Source organism: Gracilinanus agilis, chromosome 3 (assembly GCF_016433145.1).
Source record: "Gracilinanus agilis isolate LMUSP501 chromosome 3, AgileGrace, whole genome shotgun sequence".
NCBI lineage: Eukaryota > Metazoa > Chordata > Mammalia > Didelphimorphia > Didelphidae > Gracilinanus > Gracilinanus agilis.
The window spans coordinates 111,245,542-111,270,397 of record NC_058132.1 but is presented as its reverse complement, the minus strand read 5'-3'; the positions used below and the strand labels follow the sequence as shown (position 1 = coordinate 111,270,397).

The window sequence follows — 24,856 nt, the reverse complement described above, 5'->3', positions numbered from 1 at the left end:
CTCTCTCTCTCTCTCTCTCTCTCTCTCTCTCTCTCTCTCTCTCTCTCTCTCTCTCTGCCTGAGTGAAAGATCTGAAGGAGCTTCTCAACTTGGGAAATGCTATTGATTATCCATTACTGTTTATAGATTGATTAAACTCTGAGAAAACCAAAGAAACCTTGTTCTTTGTAATGGACTCTGAGTCTGTTAAGGCTCAGGGACCTAACTTGATTCTTGTTGAGACTCGACCAGCTAGCCTTTGCTATTTTTACAACTTAAATGTGAAGTTAAGACTTATAAGAACAATAGTGATAGTTTTATTTAGAATAGTATAAATTTGGGTTAGTCAGANTGAAGTGATTAAAATATAGTAGAAGGGAATTTGCACATACCTACTGCCACTGCTAGTATAACTTTGGATGGAGAATTTGGCACACACACACACACACACACTCTCTCTCTCTCTCTCTCTCTCTCTCTCTGCCTGAGTGGGAAAAGACATCCTCTTTTACTTTTTTAATACCTTTTGGTTCAAAAATGTTGCTGCCCAGGTATTTGAATTACAGTTGATCATAAGACCATTTGTCTCCCTACTTTTATAATGTTCTTCAAGAGTTATGTTTGTTTTAAAGGTTGGGAGGGACTTCTAATCCAACTCATTTTGTCTGATGAGAAAGCTAAGGCCTGGAGTAACTTGCCTAAGGTTACATTGCTGATAAGTGATAGAGCCAGAATTTGAACCCTTGTCTTCTCTTAGTCCAATGTTCTCTCTTCTATACTATGTTGGCTCAGCTTTTTCTTTAAGTCACCGTCTCTGTTTTTCACATTCTTACCTGCTGATTCACATTCCTGTTGATCTTTTGTCATGTCATTGGAAATTTACTTCCTCTTCCAAGCCTTCAGCAATCAGAACCAGTTCATTTGCCATTTTCCACAATATTCCTTTTCTATGATGTTTATGTTTTTATGTGCTTAGAGTGATTTGTAATCTTAGATGCTATCCTTAATATATAACTGCTTGTAGTGAAAACTGAGGTCAGTGGTGAGTGCACAGATTAAAATGTATTGTTAAGTTTATTTTTTTTTTCATTTTGTTAATTTCAATATCTTTTAGTACTTAAGATTTTTTTAACAAATTAAGCTACTTTTCCCCCTCACTTAAAATGCACCTGTTGACTAATATCAATACTAATTCATTTACTTCCTTTCTTCATTTTGCTCTAACCTACTTGGACTACACAGATCCTTTTTCTGCTACTGTAGATGCTGTTGATGATGCCATTCCAAGCTTAAATCCTTTCCTCACAAAATCTAGTGGTGATGTTCACCTCCCCATTTCTTCAGATGTATCCACTTTTACTACTAGGACACCTACTCATGAAATGTTTGTTGGTAAAGTACTATTTAACATATTTCCCCTTGCCCTCCATTACTGTTTATATTGTCTAAATACTCTTAGTAATTTTTTTAAAGTGTCATAACCAGTTTAATTTTCATCGACAAATCATAAAACTTGTTTAAAAGGAATAAGGTTACTTATTAGTTTTTAGTTTCATTTGATTTAGGCAAAGTGATTGCCTTTCAAATAAATAATTTTTTCATTGTTTTGAATTGTGTTACATAGTATGTTTTAGTACCCTAGCACACAACCAGAAGACACAGTTTGTCTTAAACAGACATAGGTTGCTTTAAACATAGTCATTTTCTTTATCATTTTAGTTTAAACTTCTTTTTTGCTTAACCATATTATAACAAAGAATCCACTAACTGATATGTAGAAACTCTAGTCTGAAATGCTTAGTTCTACCATAAACCTGAAAATTTAAAAAAAGAACTCATAAATTATCCAGTTATTCCTATAGTTACAAAAGGGAATGGTTGGCTTTAGTGGTTTTCATTACTATTAGAAGAAGTCCATAAGATGGTATTGTCTCCCCATAAAGTAAATGTCAGTGAGAGTGGGTTCAAATACTTACCAAAGCAGATTAGTTGGAATAATAATAATAATTGCATTTGTATAGCATTTTATAACAATATTTTGAGTATTGTGAAAAAGGGGCAAAAGAATAATTATAAAGAGAGTGAAGACATTTGAGGGTAAGAAAAATGTCTTAGATAAAATGTTGCTTTTGCCTTTGGATTCATTAATTTTTCCCCCCAGAAAGGTGGTTATTGTGGTACCAAAAAAAAAGTGGTACAAAAATAGTTAATATTTTTACATTCTAATTTTCTGATACTGACAGTTGACAAGAAAAGCTAGCCAGTTATATATATGTAGTGAAAAGAATGTTGTACTTGGAGACCCAAGTTCTAATTCTGACTCTTCTATTTATTTCTTATGTCTTACAAGGCATTTATATTTATGAAACTCAATTTGTTCTTGTGTTAAAAAAAAAGAGGAAATAAGATTATATGATCTGTAAACTTCCTTTCTGCTCTAAATTAAGATATAACAAAAAAAATTTTTTTAAGAAAGCAAGTTTCAGGTTTAAATACTTAATATTTATTAAAGATTGTCAAATATAACTAAAGAATGTTATAATTGATTATAATAAATAGCTCAAATTAAAACTTAATACTGTTTTTTAAGGTGAGAAGTTATTAAAAAGTTTGAAATTTTGTCAAAAATATTAAAACAAAGCTGCAGCACTTATCTTTAAAAAAACAAAGCAAAACTACATTATCAGCCCAGAATATCTCATCCCCAACCATGCCAGATTACTGAATTCCATTGGCATTTTCTTTGAAACCTACATATACCAAATCTAAACCATTGTCAGATGACATTTTAAAATTCTGCCTCTCTGAAAACTCTTTATTTCCTCAAAACCTTACACATAAGACCAAATTATAGAATCTGAATTTTAAAAAAGGTTCTTAATCTATCACTTTTGCAGATGGAGATACCAAAGCCTAGAACTATATCCAAGATTGCATAGCTAGTGACAGAACTAGGACAAGGACTCCAATTTGAATGTTCTAGTCTAGCTTTTTCTATATGCCACTAAAATACTTCTTAAATAAGACTAATTAGCCTTATTGGGGTTGTCTTTTGGAATGTTTATTTTTTAGTTAAGACTTTTTAAAAATTTCTTTAATAGAGAAAATATAGCTATTAGTTGTTTCTTTTTTCAAAATGTTCAGGTGTGTTCAACTAAGAATCTGAATTGGTAAAAGTGATAAATGTGAGTTTGCAGTCAGAATAACTTATTTATAATTTTTAGTAGAAAACTGTTCTATATGACCAAAAAAAACAGGCTTAAATGAACAGAAGTTAGAGTAAAATGTTGAACTAGAGTGAATCTCAGAGGTCATCTAGATCAACCAAAGCCACTGAAGTTCAGAAATGAGAGAGAAGCACCAGAAGTCCTGTGGAAGTGAATGAGAATGTGTCACTTATGGCCAGCTTCTTAAGAGCAATGTTTTACATAATGAAGCTAAAAAGAAAAAATAGCAAAGTTCATATTTAGGTAAGGTTAAATAAGTCTAAATGAAATTGTTGTAATCATGAATCTTAGAACTAGATGAGACTTAAAGCTTAGTTGTTGGTATTCATAGTTTTTTACTATGTGGCAACTTCAATTCAAACTTTATATTTTGCTCAAGGTCTGAGCATTAAGCTCCCTCCCTGCCTAGTGTATCCTAATTTGATAAAGCAAGAGTTCTTTAACTTGGGGTCCATGGATTCCATTAGGGTCTACAGATAGTTTCTTTAAGATTGTAACTTAAGTGATTTTGTTACTAGTAATTAAAACAAATAATTTTTTTCATTAAAAGTTGGTATGGGCTGTGGGAGTGGACATGATATCTAATATTTTAAGTGCTATAAGGCCTCAGTTGTTGTAATTGAACCTAAATTACTTTTTGTATTAGTTCTGAAGCAATGGTTTTCATAATAATAAATACTGGCTAGCATATTCATAACAGTGAGAACACAGTGACATAGCAATGAACCTATAGATTTAAAGCAATTTGAAGGTTGCCTTCTATTCATATACTTTTTTGACCACTAAATGAAAAATTAGTTTGGCTAAATCATTATGCCAAGGATATTGTTTAAATGTCTTAAAACATTTGGGGGGAAAAGTGTTTTGTTTTGTTTTTTTCTTCAAGCATGGCATTTGACTTTTCTTTTGTTTCTTTTAGCTGAGTATAATTTTGTTGCCAGTAGCCTTTCTCTTTTAATTAATGTGCCCGCTTCCTGTATTTTATACTTGAATAGAATCTTGGTTCTGTTTTATAAGTTAAAATTTGAAGGTAGTTACTATGTAGAACCCTTAATTTTTTTTTTAATTACCCCCTTCCCATTCTCTGTAACTCTTCCTCCTCTTCTTTCTCTGCTTCTTTTGTTGCCCGATGTGCCTTGTCAGATTCTTTTTGTGGCCCTCAAGCTTATCCTAATACTACTCATGTGCGCCATGAGCCCTCTACTGTAGCCGGTCTATTTGGAGGTAGGTAATGGTATGTCTATAAAATAAATCTGTCATATAGGTGGAAGTTTGTTTTTGTTTTTGTTTTTCCCCTCAAAGCCACGTCCTTTAATTTGTTTGAGATTTATTTATTTATTTCTGTTTCCTTTGCTTTCACAGACCTGTGGTTTGATCTGCCTTCTATTTGCTTTGGTTAAAAATGTGGTAGTTTTTTATAAGTGACTGCCTATCATTTATACCATATCACATTTTATTTTAAATGCACATATTCAAACCATCATATTGTTTGTCCTACTGATACTAAGCCTTATGCATTAGATATACTTTAAAAAGTTTTATACTTTTTATTTAGCCATATAATTTAATAGGCATGTGCAAATTTCATCTTCATTTACTAGTCAACTATTACTAAAACAGCTATGGCATTGGGATTGCAGAGTAGGAAAAAGGAGAAACCATAGGGGAAGATCATGCCCAAAAGGAAAGTGGGAAAGCAAGTTTTACAGAACCATGGCTATTTTCATAAACCACCAGTACTTTCTTGCTACTCTGACCTTAAACTCTAAGGAGTTGCTGCTTTTCCTTTAGTCTGTAAAGTGTGTTGCATACTTGTGTACTAGCCATTTTTATCACCTTCTTTAGGCTTTCCTTCAGTTTGGCAGATAATTAGATTTACTTGTGTTCCTTCCCTTTGTGGTAGAAGTTAGGGTTAGATAGGATTAAAAGAAGTTAATTGTGATTTTTGGTAACACTACTACCATGACTCTGTATAGCATTTTACATTTATAAGAAGCACTTTTATTTCATTTGAAACTCACAAATATGGAAGTTCAGTTGTCATGGCAACATAATCCATATTTGGTTCTTCAAAATCAGTTGCTCAAGGTAGGAGGCAAAGGGATATAGTAGTTAGGATACTAAGCTTGGAGTCAAGAAGACCTGGGTTTGTATTTTGATTCAGATATTATGTGACCCTATGCAAGTTGATTAACCTCTCTGTGCCTCAGTTTCCTCATTTTTAAAATGAGAGATTTGGACTTAAAAGCTTTTGGACTTTTTAGGCCAAAGCTTAGAATACTAAATTTACTATGTCTATCAAACTCTGCATGTAGTTTTAAAAATCTGGGAGTCCTAAAAAGATTTTCATTAGTCCTTTCTCATTGAACAGTTGGTATTTATGATTAATGTACAATTGCTGAGTATTCACTATGTAAACATTTTAATAGAAATATTAGCAAGAAATATCTATAAGTAGATTTTATTAAGACTAAGGAGTGAGACAAATTTCAAGTGGTGTCCTCTGAATATTTAGTAGTCAGATCAGATGATTTGGGATTTATGGAAGACATACTAATATTATGCTTTTCCATTAGGTTTACTTCCTCTTCAGAAATCTAGAATAATCTTTGAATAATCTTTTCTAGTAATTTTATAAAATAACAAGACAGTATAATTTTGGAAGATCTTGATTGCCCTTCTTGAATCTAGCTTAGCTTTTCTCACCATATCAGGGTTTCTAAAGTTAAAGTTTCTGGGGGAACTGTCCTTTCTTCTTATGCTATAAATAATTATAGGAGTTGACATTTAACTTTCACAGAATGGTGCCTACTGACCTTTAGAGATGACCTCTTGTTGTCTAACCTCTTGAGTTTATTGAGATAAGGAAATGAATAAGATATCATATTCTTTGTCATATTCTATATACTATTTTATAGCTTTTTTAAAGCTATACAAATTATCAGTTGTAGATTCTAGAAAGAGAATTGATTTACTTACAGGTTTATTTTAGCATTTTGGAGCAAAGAAGATGGAAACTATAGCTATAGAGTAATTTTGAATGGAGTTTATCTCTTGGCATAGTTTTATAATTTCTACTAATGCCAATAATGTCAAGTAGCCATATTTGTTTCAGGGTACATCTTTAAAGAGTCTAAATTATTCTTTTATCTGTAGGTTAGATTTTTTGTTGTTGTTGATACATTTTTTTCATCCCTTGCCAACAGTACTCCCAATAAAATCCTACTGTGATTTTTTTGATGATCTTATCTTTTATGAACCTTAAACACCATGTTGAATCTATAGGCACAGGAAATTCAAGTACTTCTTCTGTGTATTGAAAGATTATATGCCAAATTGTTTTGGTTTATAACATAAGGTTATAATATATGTACCCAACATGTCCAAGGATCTTAATCTAAAGGCTAAGCAATTGTTGAACGAAGTCTGAGTTGTTTACCTCTACTACCTATAGGATATTCATTACATGTTAACACACACATCAAATGTTGTATCACAATAAATGAGATCTTTTGACATGATTACTCAGATTAGCATGCCTCACTGTCTTGAAGTTTCTTGGATTATTCATTAAGTCCCTAGCATGACAATTTTTTCCCCATTTTATTCTTTCTATTCCAACATTTTCAATTTACTGACCCAAACTTTGGTCATTTAAAACCATTCACATTGTTACTGTGGTTGAATTGTTTCATTAACAAAAAAGTGGGAAAGATGTTTATCATTGAATCATGGACTTGACTTTTTACCGATAACATAGAATCCCATACTGTGTGGATCATACATTCTATCTTTTTGTCATTTAGTTTCTGAATTTTCAATTCTTGCACATTTAGAGAGTCTGAGTTAAAACTACTATCCACAGATACTCTAGTACAATCTGTATCTGAATAGGCACTTCCTGTACAGCATCCTCAACAAGAGATTATCCAACTTCTCCAATTTAAAACCTCCAGTGAAAAGTAATTTTCCCTTCTACCCCCTCCTCAAGGGTATCCTATTTCACTTTTGGATAATTTAGATGGTTTCAGATAATGATTTTTAAAAAAAGATTCCTTTATATCTAATCTATATCTTCCTCTTTTCAACTTCTACCCATTGTAACTGGCTCTGCTTTCAGAAACTAAGTAGAATAAGTCTTAATTGTATGCTGACCCTTGGAATACTAGAAGATCCCATTTACATCCATTCCCAAATCTTTTCTTCTTCAGGCTAAACATTATTTTTTTTCTTAAAATTATATACCATTTTGGTTCCTTACTATTCTGGTTGCCCCTCTTCTGACAAGCTAGAGCATGTTCATTTCCTTTCTTAAAGAAAATGTATCATGTGAATATGGAATTATGCAAGTCACCTAATCAAAATGTTATCTGAGGAATAGAAGAGAATGTAAAAAAAGGAAAAAAAAAGATTAGGGATTACTTATTTAAGTGTACTTCCTGTAGTGAGTCTGACAGCTAGTTCCTGCTAAAAAACTGAAAATGATGACCAGTGTAAATGGTGGCTCAGTCCACTTTTAGGCAACTCCATTCAGAAAACTTGTGTTTATTTGTATTGGGGGGGAGAAAAAAAATACCCCAAACAAACCATTCCTTTCTAGGGCAACACAGGACATACTTGTCTATTTCCTTTTTGATAGAATACTCCTTAAACTATTTAGCTATTAAATCTCCACTTAAGTATTTCTTTCTTTCTAGATAAATTTTCCTTACTTGTTGCTTTATGTGCTTTGATTTACAGAGTCTGTATTATTCTGGTCACCTTTCTTAAAATTTGTTTTTGTTTGTCAACAATCCATTAAAACTGTTCACTTACCTTTGTTGACATATTCTTAATTAGTTTGGGGTGTATATTTCTGAACTGGTTTTGCTTATAAGTAGAGTGGCCATATTGTGATACAGCAGTGATCTTAAGAAGGATTTAATCTTCTTTAAGGATTTAAGAGATCTGTTTGGTTCAGTAGTTTTTCTTTACCAGGGAAATGACACTTTTGGGTTTCATAACCACAGTTTATACTAGGAGTTTTTAAACTTTTTGTGTATATGTCATGGACCTCTTGCCAGTTTGGTAAAGTCTATGGACGTTGTCTCAGAATAATATTTTCATTGCATAAAATAAAATTTATTGACTGACAAGATTGCAAGGGAAATCAGTTATATTGAAATATAGTTATGAGAATATGTGTGTACGTGTATGAAAGTTTTTAATAAACTTTTTGAATCTGAGAATAAAGTCTTTGATCACATAGAATTATAATAAAAGGCTCAAAAATCCACCATTGGATAGTTTATTTTTTGCTTCAGTTATTCAACAGTAGGAGCCTGAATCCCAGTTACAGAAGAAATGAATGGTTATGACTGAGCCTTTGACAATCTCCAGGAAATAGATGCATAACCTGAAATGTGTGAGAGAATGTGTGAGACAGAGGGTTAGGGATAGTTGTCAAAAGAGTTATGCATTTCTTGGCCATTTTTATGCATTTCATTTATCTTGGTGAGTTGGAAACCTTGAGATTTTGCCACCTAATGAACGAGAACCACTTTGCCTCTTGGTGATATAGAGGAGTGGGTAAGACTTTCATAGAGATATTTTTGTTCACATTCCAGAAAGTTCTCAGGGTTGAAATAAAATGCTCGAGAGGGGAAATTCAAACATTATACATAAATTTAGTTTACATAAAATTCTAGACTACCTACAGTCTCTTTATATGTGAACTTAAAAGTAAAATAAATATTTTTAAAACTAATTTGACAGGGGGCAGCTGGGTAGCTCAGTGGAGTGAGAGTCAGACCTAGAGACAGGAGGTCCTAGGTTCAAACCCGGCCTCAGCCACTTCCCAGCTGTGTGACCCTGGGCAAGTCACTTGACCCCCATTGCCCATCCTTACCACTCTTCCACCTATGAGACAATACACCAAAGTACAAGGGTTAAAAAAAACAAACTAATTTGACAAAGTATCTTTAGACAAGCTATAATATATGCACTATTTTGAAGGATGTAGTTTAGCAAAGGGATCTAAACACCTATCATTTCTGGTTTTTCTTTTCCATTGAGATACGTTTTGTAATAGAAAATATTGTTGTATGTAATCCCCACTTAATATGGTAGTTTTGAAAAGATTTAGTTTTGAAAAGTTTGGTTTTTATATTTTATAATGTTTGTTAAAGAACAGTAAATGTTGAGTTTTAAAAGAATAGTTTAAAAAATTTTTTTTGTTTCTTTCAGGGTTTACTCCTTCTCCAGTTGCACAGCCACAACCTTCAGCTGGCCTTAATGTTGACTTTGAGTCCGTGTTTGGAAATAAATCTACAAATGTGATTGTAGATTCTAGTGGTAAGAGAAAATTTATTCTTTATTAAAAGTACTACTGTAATTTTCAAATTTGGGTTCTGTGAGTTAGCCCATTTTGAGTAAGTGTAGCAGGTTACTTTAGAAAAACCTTAATTTTGTTGATAACTTTAAAATTTTTTAAATTATATTGAGCTTATATGAAGGAGTTGTGAAATCTCTTGGTGGGAACCCAAAGAAGTGGCAGTTTATTGTTTATCCCAGTGTCATTTTTTTAGTCACTAAAAAGTTCATTTTTTTTCCTTTTCTTTCCCTATACCATTATTTCACTTTTCTTTTATACACTCCTTGCCCCCCATGTCAGGCAACAAGCATTTAATAAATGTCTACTATCTAGCTCACACTTAATGATGAAATACGATGGAAATAGCACTGTGAGTTAGAGTATCTAGAGGCAAGACCTAGCTCTGATTTTTACCATCTGATTTTTACCACGAGCAAGTCACTTAATCTTACTGGACCTCAGTTTCCTCATCTGTAAAATGAGAAAAGTGTAATAGATGGCCTCTGGGGCCCTTTCCAGCAACCTATAGGACTCTAATCTTAAATTCTGTGTGTATGTGTTTTTGTTACTTTAGCTTTCTATTTAACTTCTCCACAAACAGACTAACTTATTGACTTATTTTTTGAATTGTACTTCATGTGAACCTGGAAGTGATGTATAAGGTATCCTCTTTTGCTTTCTCTTCTGTTTTAGTTTTAGTCTATTTTTTTCCCTTTTTGCCCTGTTCTTGGAGCATGTTGTAACTCCTTAACATATCATGATGTTTTAGATTTAAAAAGAACTAGAAGAAGAAAATATGAGAATATTTTATTTAAAAAATAAGAAAACTACCTGGAAACTTATTTTTAAATATATTTCCCAGCAGTATACTAGGCACTACATAAAGAATCTCTAAAAAAATAAATGGCATCCATCTAGCCCAGCGATTCCCAAAGTAGGCGCCACCGACCCCTGGTGGGTGCTGCAGCAATCCAGGGGATCGGTGATGGCCACAGGTGCATTTATCTTTCCTATTAATTGCTATTAAAATTTAAAAAAAAATTAATTTCCAGGGGCTAAGTAATATTTTTTCTGGAAAGGGGGCGGTAGGCCAAAAAAGTTTGGGAACTACTGATCTAGCCCTTAGCACACATTTAAAGAGGCAACAGTAATTGTATTCCTGATTTTTCTAGGATTTGAGTTGATGTGGAGAATTGGGGGATTTTTAAACATTTTTTGTTTGAATGAATATTTCTTTTCTTCTTTTTAAAAAAATTCTCCCTTCTGTCTTGTAACCAATACTGTATGGTGGTTCCAAGGCAAAATAGTGGTAAGGGCTAAGCAATGGAATTTAAGTGATTTGCCCAGGGTCACACAGCTAAGACGTGCAAACCCAGGACCTTCCATCTCTGTGCCTAGTTCTCAATCCATTGAGTCACTTAGCTGTCCCCTAAATGAATATTTCTTTATGGTATACTTATTTGTCTCAAAGACGGAGCATTTACTATATAAACTTAATTATGAGTGTTTCTTTGTAGAATTATATAGTGGCTGACAATAAAGGAAAACTAACAATTTTTGTCACTCAGTAATATTTCTACCATGTAATGACCAGTGGATGTGATTAATAATTACTCTAAGCTTATGTCAAAGATCTATAATTCTCTGAGTGTGCAAATCAGGTTATAACGTAGAGGATTAGTTTTAGGTAGCATAAGTTACTGGCCTCTGGCCCCACAGCTAGCATATATGAGAGGTGAAATTTGAACCCAGATTTTGTTTACTCCAAACCCATTATTTTATCTACTGTACCATTCTAGTTCTTATTACGTTTAAGCTATGAAAATTTAATAGTTGGGGTTTTTTCCTCAAATTTGTAATAAAACCACATTCAGCTTTAGTTGGGAAGTTAGTCCAGCTTCCTTCTCTAGTTTTATAGATGAGGAAACCAATGCCTAAAGGTAAAATGACTTGCCCTAAAGTTTTGTATACATCCCTAACTGAGGCCCCTTGGACCAGTGGCAACACTCCACTCCTGAGGGTTGTGCTGTGGCTACCTATCTATCTATCAGCCTTTCTGCAAGCAGAATATGAACCCAAGTTCTGACCCCAAATTCTGTTTTTTTCCACTGCACTTCATTCTTTTTTGGATACAAGAAATTTAATGCTTATGGATTCATATTTTAATTTACTTAAAAACTTTTCCTTTTGTTTAAATGAGGATGATACAAAGAAGCAGATTAATCTGAAACTAGGCATATGTACTATATTACATGTTTTTCTTATGGACCTAAATAGTTTTGTTATGACAACCATCAGCAGGTCTTTTGAGTTGGGCTAGTTGAATTTGCTTCACTTTTCTTCCTGCTATGCTTTGTTAAGAAAAAAGAAGCAAACCGAATATTTCTTTTTAATACCAAGTTGACCTCTTCTTTTCAGTTTCATTCAACATTTGCTAAATACCTGTTATATGTTAGGTGCTAGAGATACAAAGCTAAATGACTACCTCTACCTTGAATACCCCTATTCAGTGAACCTGCTTTTTTTTTTTTTTTTTTTTTTTTTTTTAACTAGCCATTTTTGGTATAGTTAGGCATAGTGTTGTCTATTAAGCTAAAGAATACACTTGATCTTGGTTTATTTTAGCCTCTGTCAGCTTTCTAATTTTGCTCAAGGGCATCTTCTTTGTGAATATAATCTACTTAAAAGAATCAATTTGCAAAATATCATTTTTCTGAAAGAAAAAGGAAGATTTAAGTACTATTTGTATTTTCCATCTATCACTAAGCCCTTTAGTTGTCTTGGAAGAAGATAGGAAGAAGAGAACTTTATTTTTTGCTTTGTCTAACCAGGAGTTCAGAAGGTTTACTCTGGATATAATATATAGTCATTTGTTTGCATAATTCTTCCTTTGTCCTTTTTAAGCCTTAATAAGCAACTGTATTTGTACCCTCTTTTTTTAAGATTATATATAAGAAAAAATACAGAGTTTAGTTTGATGTGATTTTCCTTTTGGAGCGTTTTGTTGAAAATAATTTTGCAAGAAACCAACAAGGACAGCAAAGAGTTGCCTTTTAAAAGCTATAGTACAGTGAAGTTCCTTACAAATCCTATTTCGTTTATTTATAACTTTAAGGCTTTGATGAACTAGGTGGACTTCTAAAACCAACAGTGGCCTCTCAGAACCAGAGTCTTCCCATTGCCAAACTACCACCGAACAAGTTAGTGTCAGATGACTTGGATTCATCCTTAGCCAACCTTGTAGGCAGTAAGTATTTTTTTCCCCTTTTAAAATAAATTGATTCATTTGGTAAGAACAGTATTTAAAACTCTCTTCTTTATGTCATAGATCTGGGCATTGGAAATGGAACCACTAAGAAGTAAGTTTTTCTTTTACATATTTACCTCCATTTTATATATACTATTTTTAAAGACCTCATTTAGGTAGCTTTTAAAAATATATACTTCAGTGAAAGGGACTTCCCCATTTTACTTTGCTTAATCTTATTGTCCTTTGAGAAAATTATCTAAGTGAGTTTAATGTGGTGACTTGTACTTATTTAAAGTGATGTAAACTGGAGTCAACCAGGTGAAAAGAAATTAACTGGCGGATCCAACTGGCAACCAAAAGTTGCACCTACAACTGCTTGGAATGCTGCAACAATGGTAAGTAAATAAAGTTTGTTATAGAGTAGTGCATGTATAATCTTTAGTATATTTCATGTGTAATAAATAAGTAACCTAAGTGAGCTTTTAAATCCATTCTTAATATTAGAGTGTAGAAAGAGTTCACGTAAATTAGAAAATAGGTTAAATGGCTATCAATTTAATTGGATAGCAAAATTTATTCCACACATCTCTTTCCCTATTCATAACCTCCAAAATAATTAACTGTGAGAAGATTGGGAGGAGAATCTACTTCTTAGTGTCAGTTTTATATTTAATTTATGTGAAAATTTATCTTTACCTTGTTATCATGATGGTCTTTTTTGCACAGATTAATTCTTTTACTTAGAATGTGTTGCCAAAGAAGTCAAAGTCAGATGTTTAATGATTATCCAGCTGAGCTTTTTATAAAGAAGCTTTACTTTATAGCTGCCTTGCCATTTGGCTTGCTGTCCAATTGGATGTTTATTGAATGATTTCAGTGAATTATTAGAAAAATAAAAATGTTTTCTTCTGATTTAACAATAGAAACAATGCTCATGTAAAAAGAAGAACATATTGCATTGTTATTTTTTAATTTTCCAGAGAAAAATATGTCATGTATAGAAAAGTAGCCTAAAGGGCAAAAGAACTTTGATTCAAGTCCTGCCTGTGACACATATGGACTCTGTTACCCCCCTAGCACAGTGATGGGCAGCCTTTTGAGCTTGGTGTGTCAAAATTTGCCCAAAAACTGAGCATATTGTGTCACTTTGAGAAAAAATATCATAATTTTGCAATATTTATGGTTTAAATAGCAAAAATGTATAATTGTAATATATAACTGTATTTAATAAACCAAAATAGGTAAATTAATATAGGTAGAATTGTCATCTATAATGCACAGAGTGTCTACACTACACTACAGCAAATGTTTCATCCTTGGCACATACTTCTCTGTATGTGACCATGTGTCATCGAAAATGGCTGTGTGTGTCAGTGCTGACACATGTGTTTGCCATCACTGCCCTAGCTAATCCCATAAATTCCATGTATTATGAATACCTCTCTTAAGATTGTAAATTGCAGAAGAGGTACCAACCTATTGAATAAGGAGCTCAACCCCTTTTGCCCATGTAGGCAAATAGATTTGCTCAACTTTTGTAGAGGGAGTTTACAAGATTAATGAAATTATAGATCTAATCCCTCATCTTGTCCTTAAACCTTCTTACTTCAAGGTAATTCCTTTATTCACTTTGTTCCATTGCCATATTTTCTTGACTTTCGACATGGTACCAGTATGTGCTTGGATTAAAGATAAAGGCTATTAAATAGTATTCTGAAATTAAGCTTGAAAAGTCTGTATTTAATATTGTTTGAAGACACATCAATGTTCATAAATTAGCAGATAAAATAACTTAAACCTTCTTAAGACCATTGGTTTTTCATTGGTAGTCATTATTAATAATTCTCACTAAGCATACATGGAAGTATATTACAGTTTACACTAAAGGTATTCCCGATATCACAGATGAGAATTACTCAGTGACTTTCACATGAGCAACTTACTAATAAAAATATTAATACATCATGAAAGTGTTTTCCAGTTTTAAAGAAATTTTACATCACTTAATTTCTTGTAAATATTTATGGAATTAACACAGGCCCTTTGAAGTTTGTCGATTAAAGTCTTAAAATAAGTACTTAACAATTCAAAATTTTTTTATACAGGTGGAAGTAATTTTTAATTTTTACACCGATACTTTCTACAATAATATCAATAGATTGGGAAAAATGTCATGTTTCCATTGCCCTTTTCTTCTCCTTCCCCCTTTTTCCTCTCTTTATTGTTTTAGTATACTAAATGTCATAGATTTTATTAGTTTATTGCAGTGTTGGTGTAATATGTAATTTTTAGTACTTGAATAAAATTGCTGCTTGTAACATTTCTTTACATTTCTAACCTATTCCATTAATACTTAAACACTGTCAAGGTTTTTAAAAAAATATATTTATTCCTTCGGGATATATAAAGTCTATTTGTATTCCAGATTCTGCTAGTAAATTTGCTACTTATTCTTTCCTTATGATGGACAATAGCTGAAGATTTAGTGTAACATGCTTATCAGTTTTACTGTGTGGCTTCTGAATTTTACACAACTAACAGATTGTGGGCTTTTTTGTTGTAAAACATGTAAACAGAAAGGGCCAAAGCAGAGAAAATTTTTCTTAACCTTGGCAGTGTTGGTCTTAATGTAGATGTCCCTTTGTTAAATTACTTGAATTCTAGGCATTTGTATTTTAGGTAGATAATAAATGTACATGTGAACTAAAATGCTCTCTGTGTATTTTCTGTTGTGTAAGTACTTGTTCTAATCCAGTGTTATTGCATTATGTAATTGTTCTCCCTGGGGAAAACAGAATGGCATGCATTTTCCACAATACGTAAGTGACCAAAAGCTAGCCTTTTTGCAATAAAATTGGCATGTTATTAACCACTGCTGTAGCAGAATCTCATAACCTTCCAGCTATTACATATTTTTCATATTCAGATCTTCAGTGTGCCAAAAAATTTCTTCTAGCATATACTGATTTCATGGGTATGCTGCAGACTTGATTCCAGTGGTGGCATGGGAAATATCAAAATTTTTTTTCTTGCTTAATATTCTGCCATTTGCTTCCAGATAGCTGGGTGTCTATTGTTTGTATGTGTCTGTGCTGCCTTAATGCACTTGATGAGTTCTGAATGAAGGGGGAGGTTGATTGTGGTGTTGTGTTTAAAATAATAATTGCATGAAATCTCACAGGCTTATGCTATATTTGACAATTTGTTCACTAAACTTGGCAAACCTTAATTTTAAAGTAGAGACAGACCAATAAGTCATTTTTGCTAACTAAATACTAAACTTTGTTCAAAGTAGCCTATTATTTTAATTCATGCTTCATTTAACTTATGCATCCATTTAAATTGCAGAATTCCATTTTAGTTTTTTATAATCCTGGCAGTGCCATTGGTCTTTCACCTTTGTTTTCATTGTATAATGATATATGTAGGGGATCTTACTAAGGTGATAAATATCTTCCCCAAAGATTAAATGCCCCAGTTATGTAACATGCTTATTTTTACAGTGGAATATGATATATTAATAAGACCATAATTAAAAGGAGAAATAAGTTAAGAAGTTAGGGTTTTTTCTGCCCTCCCCACCCCCATTAAATTGATAGACATACAAACCTTTTATTTGATAGTTATAATTAATTGATTTAAGTACTTAATCACACTCTTACAGTGCATGACACTTTAAAGACATTTTAAATAGCCACTAAGGTTATTAGCATCTTATTTTTTGGTTAAATTCTCATTTTGAGTTCATTAGAATTATTATTAGAATATGTTTTTTGCTGAATTAAGGCTCTAACATTGATTTACATCCAATTTTCTTAAATATACATATCTTTATCATATTTTTATAGGTTTTCATAATTAAGGGCTTTCAGAAATAATTTCATTTGTTATTTATAACTTAAATATAGATGGTTACTCTTTGGGTAATTGTTTTATCCAAGATCGAGTCTTTTTTAGTTTGTAATGGCTTTTAAAACAAAATTAACTTAAAGGAACCTTTTCACCCTCAGGAAAAACTGTAAATAGTTGACCATTATAGTGGAGAGAGACCTGGGTTCAAATTCTGCTTCTAGTGTATACTGGCTGTGTGATCCTGGGCAGATAACTTAATCTGTAATGTAAGTTGCAGAGCAGGTGCCATCTACTTTGGAGGAGGGAGATTTTTACCAGGTATTCCTTACTCCAATAGCATAACACATATAGGTCATTAAAAGAAATGAGTTGTCCTAGTTTTGAATGTTAAGTGCCACTTCGTCTTGGCTGTGTTAGCAAAGCTTCTTGTTATAATTGCTATTATTATTGTCCTGAAATTGTATACAACTGAATCACTTCCTGGTTAATTTTTTTCCTCTCCCCTCATTAGGCACCCCCTGTAATGGCATATCCTGCTACAACACCAACAGGAATGATAGGATATGGAATAGTAAGTATTCTTTTGGAGGTAATTTGATAGCTTGGAAGAGAATAAGCATGTATACGGTGCTTACCATGTGCCTCCAGGCACTAGGCTAAAGGCTTTTTACAAATATCACCTCATTTGATCATCACAACCATGCTGTGAGGTAGATGCTATTACTATTTTCATTTTACAATGAATTAGGCAGAGGTTGTAACTTGCCAAGAGTCACAAAGCTGGTAAGTATCTGAGGCCAAATTTGAATTCAAGTCTTCCTGAAATCCAGGTACAGTACACCACCAGCTGCCCCTGGTAATTATAACTTTGCTATCTTCATTGTTTCAAATGATCTGTCTATACAATGATTTCAAAATATGCAATGTTTGTTAAATGAATATAGCCTATATGTACTTTTTTAATAGATGGCATCCATGAATTTAAATTTTTAAGGAAATAGTAGTGATTTTTAACAATATATACTAAAATGACAGTATGTATTAATATACTCTGAATAGTTTTAATTATGCTATAGATAATTTAGATCTCCTTATACTTTCTTCCCAAAAAGAAAAAAGGTGGGGGAAAAGGCCAAAATTGGAGTGAACACCTGGGAATTAACTTTTAAGATTTTCATCTTGAATTGAGGGCATGTAGCTAGTAGTGGATTTAAGAACTGTACTTTGATTTATAATATCTTAATAGAAGTACTTTGCTTCAGTATGCTTGGGAAGAGATCTTCTTTTCTTACATTTCTAAATTTTCCTGTGATTCTGTAGCCAGTAAATTTAGAAATTCAGGTAACCCTTGGTCCTTACCAAGGTCTATAATTTGAGCCATCCATCTCTTATAAAACTGGACTCTGAAAGACTTTCTTTGAAAGATAACTTAGATTCTTTACTTTCTTGGAATCTGTAGCTGCTATTAGCTATAGTTGTATGTATTCAAACTTAATTTTTCTCTGGAACAGATTAAAGGTTCTGTAATACTTTCAATCCTTGTAGCTTTTTTTTTTTTTTTTTTTTGAGGAAGAGTTCAGTTGCAAATATGTCCTTTAACTTTATGATTTATTTTTAGCCACCTCAGATGGGAAATGTACCTGTAATGACACAACCAACATTAATATACAGTCAACCTGTCATGAGACCACCAAACCCCTTTGGCCCTGTTTCAGGAGCACAGGTAACACAACCAGTTAAAGCTATTATGATTGATTTCATCTAAATGCAGAGACATTGTTGTTTAAGAGTCAGGTAGCTAATACTTTACTACATGGTAAATGAGAATTAGCTTAATTTTTTTTTTAAGTAAAGGATGCCTTTCATTAATGCTAGCTTTTTTAGAAATGAGGAATGATGAATTCATTATTATTAAAGAAAAGACAGCTTCTTGGTAAATTGGTAATCTGGAGTTTAAAAGTTTACTGTTTGGAAGTTAAGAAAGTTGTTTTGTTACTTGTACATAATATTCTCGTGTGAACCCAAATATAGCATTAGTTTTACCCTTTATAATGGGGCTAACATATGAAATATCTTCCTTCTTCCACCAAAGGATAATATTCTCAGTAACAGCATTTAATCCATTTTGGTTCGTCTTAAATAAGGGACTTAATATGATATATCTCAGGTTGTTGATCTATTGCAACTTAACATCTTATCCCCTGTTTAGCTTAAATGGTTATTTTTTATAACTTCATTCCCTTGATTTCCTTTTTGGACTTTCAGAGAAAAACCAAATGACTGACTTCCAAATTATTGCTATCTCGTTTTCAATTTTGTTTCCTTTTCACAGTTTTGTGGCTTTTTCTCTTTTGTTAATCTTATAGCAAATGCTTTTAAGCCTGGAGAGTTGTCTGTATACATTATCTTTCCTTGTATATAGTCTTTTTCTTTTGACAGAAGTTTAGCCACCTAATCCTAAATGATAAATAAATGCTTTTTTTTGCTGTTTGTGTTTGCAGACCAGTATGATCTATGAGCATAGTTCTCCTCTAGCACTGGCTAATTTACATGCTGCCTGTTTTTCTGTTTGAAGGATGAATATATGTTTGTTATTCGTTTTGTGTTTAAATTTTTATTTTCCAGGTTGAACTGATTTTCTTTTGTTTCTATAGTTCTTTTCTCTTTTTTTTTTTGTTTTGAAAGGACTTTGTAATTTTATATTTAACTTGACTCTCGAGCTAAAACTTGGATTGATCTAAATTAATACTTTTGCTCTAAAATATCTTCTACTTAATATTGAAATTAATCTGATCAACTTGGTCTTTAAATTGACCAAACACTTATTCATTTGTGAGTTAATTTTCAAAGTAAGTTTTTCAAGAAAGCTAGTTACATTGCTTTAAATTTGTTTGTAACCTTTGAATTTTAACTTGGTTTCCTTTTTTCCCCTGAAGTTTATGGTTTCATTATATAGCCTATTGCCTCTCTTATAGAAAAAAATTTGATCCTCTGCCTTTCAGTAGTAGTAGGAATAATATTGGTTGCCATTTGAAAATGTTAAACAATATAGCAATTTTATTCTAAAAACTTGTTTAAAAAAAGTTATAAAATTGTACCTTTAGTCAATTTGCCCATTCTCTCCTGCTATATAGTTATAAAACAACTCATTCTTCTTGCCCTTAAATATCTGATTCTTTATCTTTAATGTTACTTCTTTAGTTTCTTTTGATCCATTTCTCCATTCAAAAAGCATTAGGCTGTTGTATAAGGCCTTACACAAAAAAGATTCAAAAATGACACTCCCTACCCTCAAAGAGCATATAGTTAAAGATACACACAAATAACTAATTCAAAGTGGAATGTAATAAGAGAGGTATGAACAAAAGGCAGTGATTTCACTGAAAAAAGATATTACTTTAATGTTCCAATTCAATTTCAAATTATAAAATTTTCATTTTCAAACTAATTTTATTTTTCCCTTCTGAAGGACCAAGAAAAGGGCATAAGTATGTGCCAGAAGAAAATATTTAAATCAGAACTGAGAGGTTACTATCTTATATAGCCAAAAAATATACTATGCTTTCAATGTTCTTTAAAGGATAAGCTGGGCATGGGGAGAATAACAGGAGCTCATTTTTGTGGCTTCTTTTAGGAAAGGAAAGATCACATTGTCACCTAGGAAATTAGGTGATAAAAAGAGAAGAATCTACTAAGGAATGAGAACTTTCCTAAAACATTGTTCATTTTAAAGAGAATCCTCACAGGGAAGGCACAAAAGACTAGGAAAATTCCATACTAATGATGGTAATGTGGATGAATAAGACTTTGTTACCACCACATAGTCCACTGTCCTCTTTCCTTCTATCCACTCTTTTTCTTCAGAACTCATTAAATATATTAAGGCAGCACAGATATGTACAGTTCTTATTTTTCATCTATAGGGTGTCTTATGAACCTGGAACATTATCATACCTTGACTTTACCTTGTAATAGCCCTGTGACCCTGGCCAAATCACTGGATCTGTCTGAGCCTCAGTTTCACCTTATGAAAATGGAAAGTCTTGTGCTGTCTTCATAAGGTTGTTGTACTGAAAGTATTACATATGATGTAATCTATTTTTGTTTATTTTCATTTATTTCAGATTTTCTCAGCATCTTTACTTGAAGAACCTCCATTTAGTTTGCTCTTTGTACAATTGCTAGAATCGTGTTCATTAAAAAGTATTTTTACTCCTTTTTTCTCCTAATTAAGCCTACAATAACTCCTTATTTTGTATTGTTAGTATATACATTATTACATAGGCCTTCAGATAACTTTTTATTTTTGTCTTCCTATCTCTTCGCAAGATTCTACTAGAGTAGTAGGAAGTGAGCAAAATGGCAAAATAGTAATGCACTTTTCACAATTAAGTGAATATCACAGGCTTTTTCCTCACTCTTCTGTGACCTTTATTCCATCCAAGCCAATCTTTATTATTATTGCCAAGTTGCTCTGAAAAGCTCTCTTTAAATACCAAATAACTGTATAAATATAAGCTATTCATACTTGATAAATTAATTTTCATTAATAATTAATGACTATTATTAATAATTTTTTTGCATCTGTGTAGAAGGTAATCTCTGTATTATTCTTTTTTCTGTTTTCTTCCTGATCAAGGGATAATAGACTATCCATTCCTCAAAAATTGGGTTTGAAAAACTTATATCCTCTATAAGAATCCTTTTCTGAATAATTTCATTCCTTTCTGATCTCTCTTTTCTCCCACATTCACTCAACAAATAATTTAAAATGTATTGTTTAATGGTTAGCAGTGGTATAATGGCAAATAATGAGCATGGTATCCCAAGTGTTCACTGTGAAAACATAAGATAATTCTCAGTGAAAAAAGAGTCAGAAATTAAATATATCTTGATAATTTTTTAAGTAAAGCAAGAAAGATGTAAACTTTTTTACATCTGAACTGTAGATAGGATTTTCTTGTTTTGATTTTTATTAAATTCCCATTTTGTAGATGAATAGTGTTTCAGATGCTTGAAGATAGTTATGTTCTCCTTGAGCCTTTTTCTTCAGGCTAAACAACTCTACTTCCTTTAGCTGATATTCATACAGAATAAACCTTAAGGGTTTTACACAACCTACTTTTTCTTCCTCTAGAACAGTGGTTCCCTAACTTTTTGGCCTACCGCCCCCTTTCCAGAAAAAATATTACATAGTGCCACCTGGAAATTATGAACTCAGAATAGAATGTAATACGAAAAAAATGTGGCCATCACCGTTCTCCTGGATTGCTGCAGCACCTACTTTGGGAATCACCGCTCTAGAAGTTTTCTTATCAGTACCTTTCCTAAAATATGGTGCCTAATCCTAATGATAATAGATATGATCTGACAAAGGTAGAGTACTATCAGAACTATGTCCATATTCCTTAGAAGTTTTCCCTCCCTTAACTATAGTCTAATACTGTTAACTTTCTTGCCTGGCATATCGCTAACATGCATTGCAGTGATCCAGAAACTTTGTTTTTGAGATGAACTGCCCTTTAGCTTCCCTGGCTTGTGCTTGTCACAGTGGATATTTTGAACAGTAGAATGAAAATATGTTTAGTCCCATTAAATTTTATCTTAGAGATTTGGCCCAGTCTTTTAGACTGTAAAAATCTTTTTAGATTTTGGCTCTGTCAGTCAGTTTTTTAATTTTGGCTCTGTCAGTCAGTTTTTTAATTATCTCTCCTGCTTTTGTGTCAGCTACAAATTTAATAAATTGTACTATCCATGTATGTCCCTTTCCAAACCACAGATAAAATATGTAGCACTAAGCACAAATTTCCAACAAACTCCATTAAAGTTTTCCTTACAAGTTTATCTCAAATCATTCATACATGAGTCTGGCTAGTCACCCAGTTATGCTACTGTCATTGTCTTTCCACTTTTTTTCCATAAGAAAAGCATGAGAAAATTTTCCCATGTCTGATTTCCATGTCTTAGCTTCATTATTTCCATTCTGTATAGGCTCATTATTTTTATATCTGAGGAGTCAATTCTAAATTCACATCTGTTAGTCTAAAATATAACTATTTTCTAATTTTTTTGTGTGTACATATATATGAGATCTGAAACTCATGAACACTACTTCAAAAATTGAAGTTGGCTTGAAAGATATTCTTCGTGTGATAATTTTTTTTTTTCATTTTAGCTGTGTTGTTGATTAAACCATGTTAGGTGTGTTGGGATGTTATCACTGACTAGTATATTTCCTGAGCCTCTTCTTGCCTATAATCAATGAAGTACTTTTATAAATGTGTTTAATAAAGTACTTTAAGCAAAATTTTGCTAATTTTCTAATTTCTATGAAGATATATGACTTATAGAGACTATAAGCCCTTACTTTAAGTGGAAATGGGTCTTTTCTATTTTTTAAATAGTCAGTTGCTTTTTAAGAAGCTTTATTTTGTGTTTTATAAAGAAAATGTAACCATCCCCTCATGTGTGTTTAAATTGAATTATTTGATAAATAATCGGTTCAATTAACAAATAAGAGTAGTGAGGAAAATGATGCATTTAATAATTTGTATCCTTTCCTTTGGTCAGAAATAGGTAGGTTCTTTTAGGTTGTCTGATTGTACTAATGATAACAGATCCTTTGTCAGGCATTTACAGGGGCTCTGTCAAGAGATCCAGAATGGCTCAGCTGTTTTATTTGTTTTGTGATGGCTGATTTTAAAGTAAGTCTGACATCAGTAAAGCGTCTGAATGGAAACAAAGTCTTTTTGTGAGAACCGTTGGACGTTCTAAATGGGGGGCACTGTTGCTTCTTGATATGGAAATAATTTATCCTGCAAAAATGGTCTCTTTTACTGATTTTTTTGAATATGTAAGAACTAACTTCTTTATTTGATATTTAGGTTTAGTTTTTGTACTTTTGTGAATAGTTACTGTTGGCAGTTACCTCATTTGTCAGCTGTTATATGCAACTAGATTTCTTTTTCTTCCTCCCTTAAAAAAAAAGGCCTTTTGCATTGTCAGCAGTGTAGCTCATTCATTCTAGGCTTTAGCTTGTACCACAAAAGAGTTTGGTTTGAAATGTCTGCTTTAGTGTTACAAATGATACCTGGGCCCACTTCACTTCTATCTACTTTCTCAGTGACTTCATGAATTCCTATGGTTTATTGTGTCTGTGCTGATGCCTCCTAGATCCATATATCCAATTTTAGTCTCTCGTATTAGCTCTAGTTCCACAGTACCAATTGCTTGTTGGATACTTTGAGCTGAATGTTCTATATGTGTATCAAATTTAACATGTCCAAAACAGAGTTCATTATCTCCCACTCACCCCTACTTTTGAATTTTGCTGTTTGTGTCAAACCCATTATTATCCTTCCATTTACCCAGATTCACAAGCCGAGACTCATCCTGAAATCCCCACTGACACCTACTACACAAATCCATTCAGATGCTAAGCCTTGCTTCTACCTCCACACCTTCATTCAGGCTTAATGACCATTCACTTGGAGTATTATAATAGCCTCCTACTCGGTTTCCCTGTCTCAAATCTCTGTCTTTTACACATCATGTCCAAATAGCTGTCAGAATGATATTCCTAGGGGATAGGCCTGACCATGTTACTTCCTTGGCAATGGAAATGAATATCATGTATGATGGATAAACAAGAAGGCCAGCTTAGCTATACCATAGAGTATAAGAAAGAGAAAAATGTAAAAGAAGATTGGTAAACAATTTTGTGTGTGTTTGGTGTGTTCATTGGAAACCAACTGACCTTGTGAGACTGTTGGGTGGAGCAATGGACACGAGTGCTGGGCTTAGAGTCAGAAAGACCCAAGTTCAAATTCAGGCTCCAACACTTACTATCTTTGGAACCCTAGACAAAACACTTCACTTCTGCTTGCCTCAGTTTCCTAGTCTATCAAATGGAGATAGTAATAGAACACAATGGTATTGTGAGGATTAAATGAAATATCTTTATGAAGCATTGAGCACAGTGCCTGATGTAATAGGTACTTTATAAAACTTATTTACCTGAAAAACTTGTATTATGCCACATTTAGCTGTGAAACAAAATCATTTTTAGGAACATGTTTAAATCTTCTGTTTTCTATAAGGCTTAGTATGTAGGTAAGTACTGCCCAGTTTTTTTTTTCCTTTACTCTATAGCTATCCTAATTTCATAGTTACTGCTTCAGAATGTTATTGCTTCAA

General features: G+C 32.6%; 1 protein-coding gene across 10 annotated transcripts in view; it reads left to right on the top strand.

The window, feature by feature from the left end:
* The window catches only part of PICALM (phosphatidylinositol binding clathrin assembly protein), a 128,132-nt gene that overhangs the window by 93,994 nt on the left and 9,282 nt on the right, over positions 1-24,856 (top strand). For 2 of the 10 annotated variants that reach the window (XM_044668205.1, XM_044668201.1), the window contains exons 13-21: positions 1,222-1,371; positions 4,350-4,430; positions 9,432-9,539; positions 12,674-12,805; positions 12,887-12,917; positions 13,104-13,203; positions 15,604-15,627; positions 17,172-17,231; positions 18,279-18,383. In XM_044668205.1, the coding sequence (XP_044524140.1) occupies positions 1,222-1,371; positions 4,350-4,430; positions 9,432-9,539; positions 12,674-12,805; positions 12,887-12,917; positions 13,104-13,203; positions 15,604-15,627; positions 17,172-17,231; positions 18,279-18,383 (791 nt within the window). The remainder of the gene's footprint in view (positions 1-1,221; positions 1,372-4,349; positions 4,431-9,431; positions 9,540-12,673; positions 12,806-12,886; positions 12,918-13,103; positions 13,204-15,603; positions 15,628-17,171; positions 17,232-18,278; positions 18,384-24,856) is intronic. The other 8 variants (XM_044668203.1, XM_044668202.1, XM_044668206.1 and 5 more) reach the window with 8 other exon arrangements.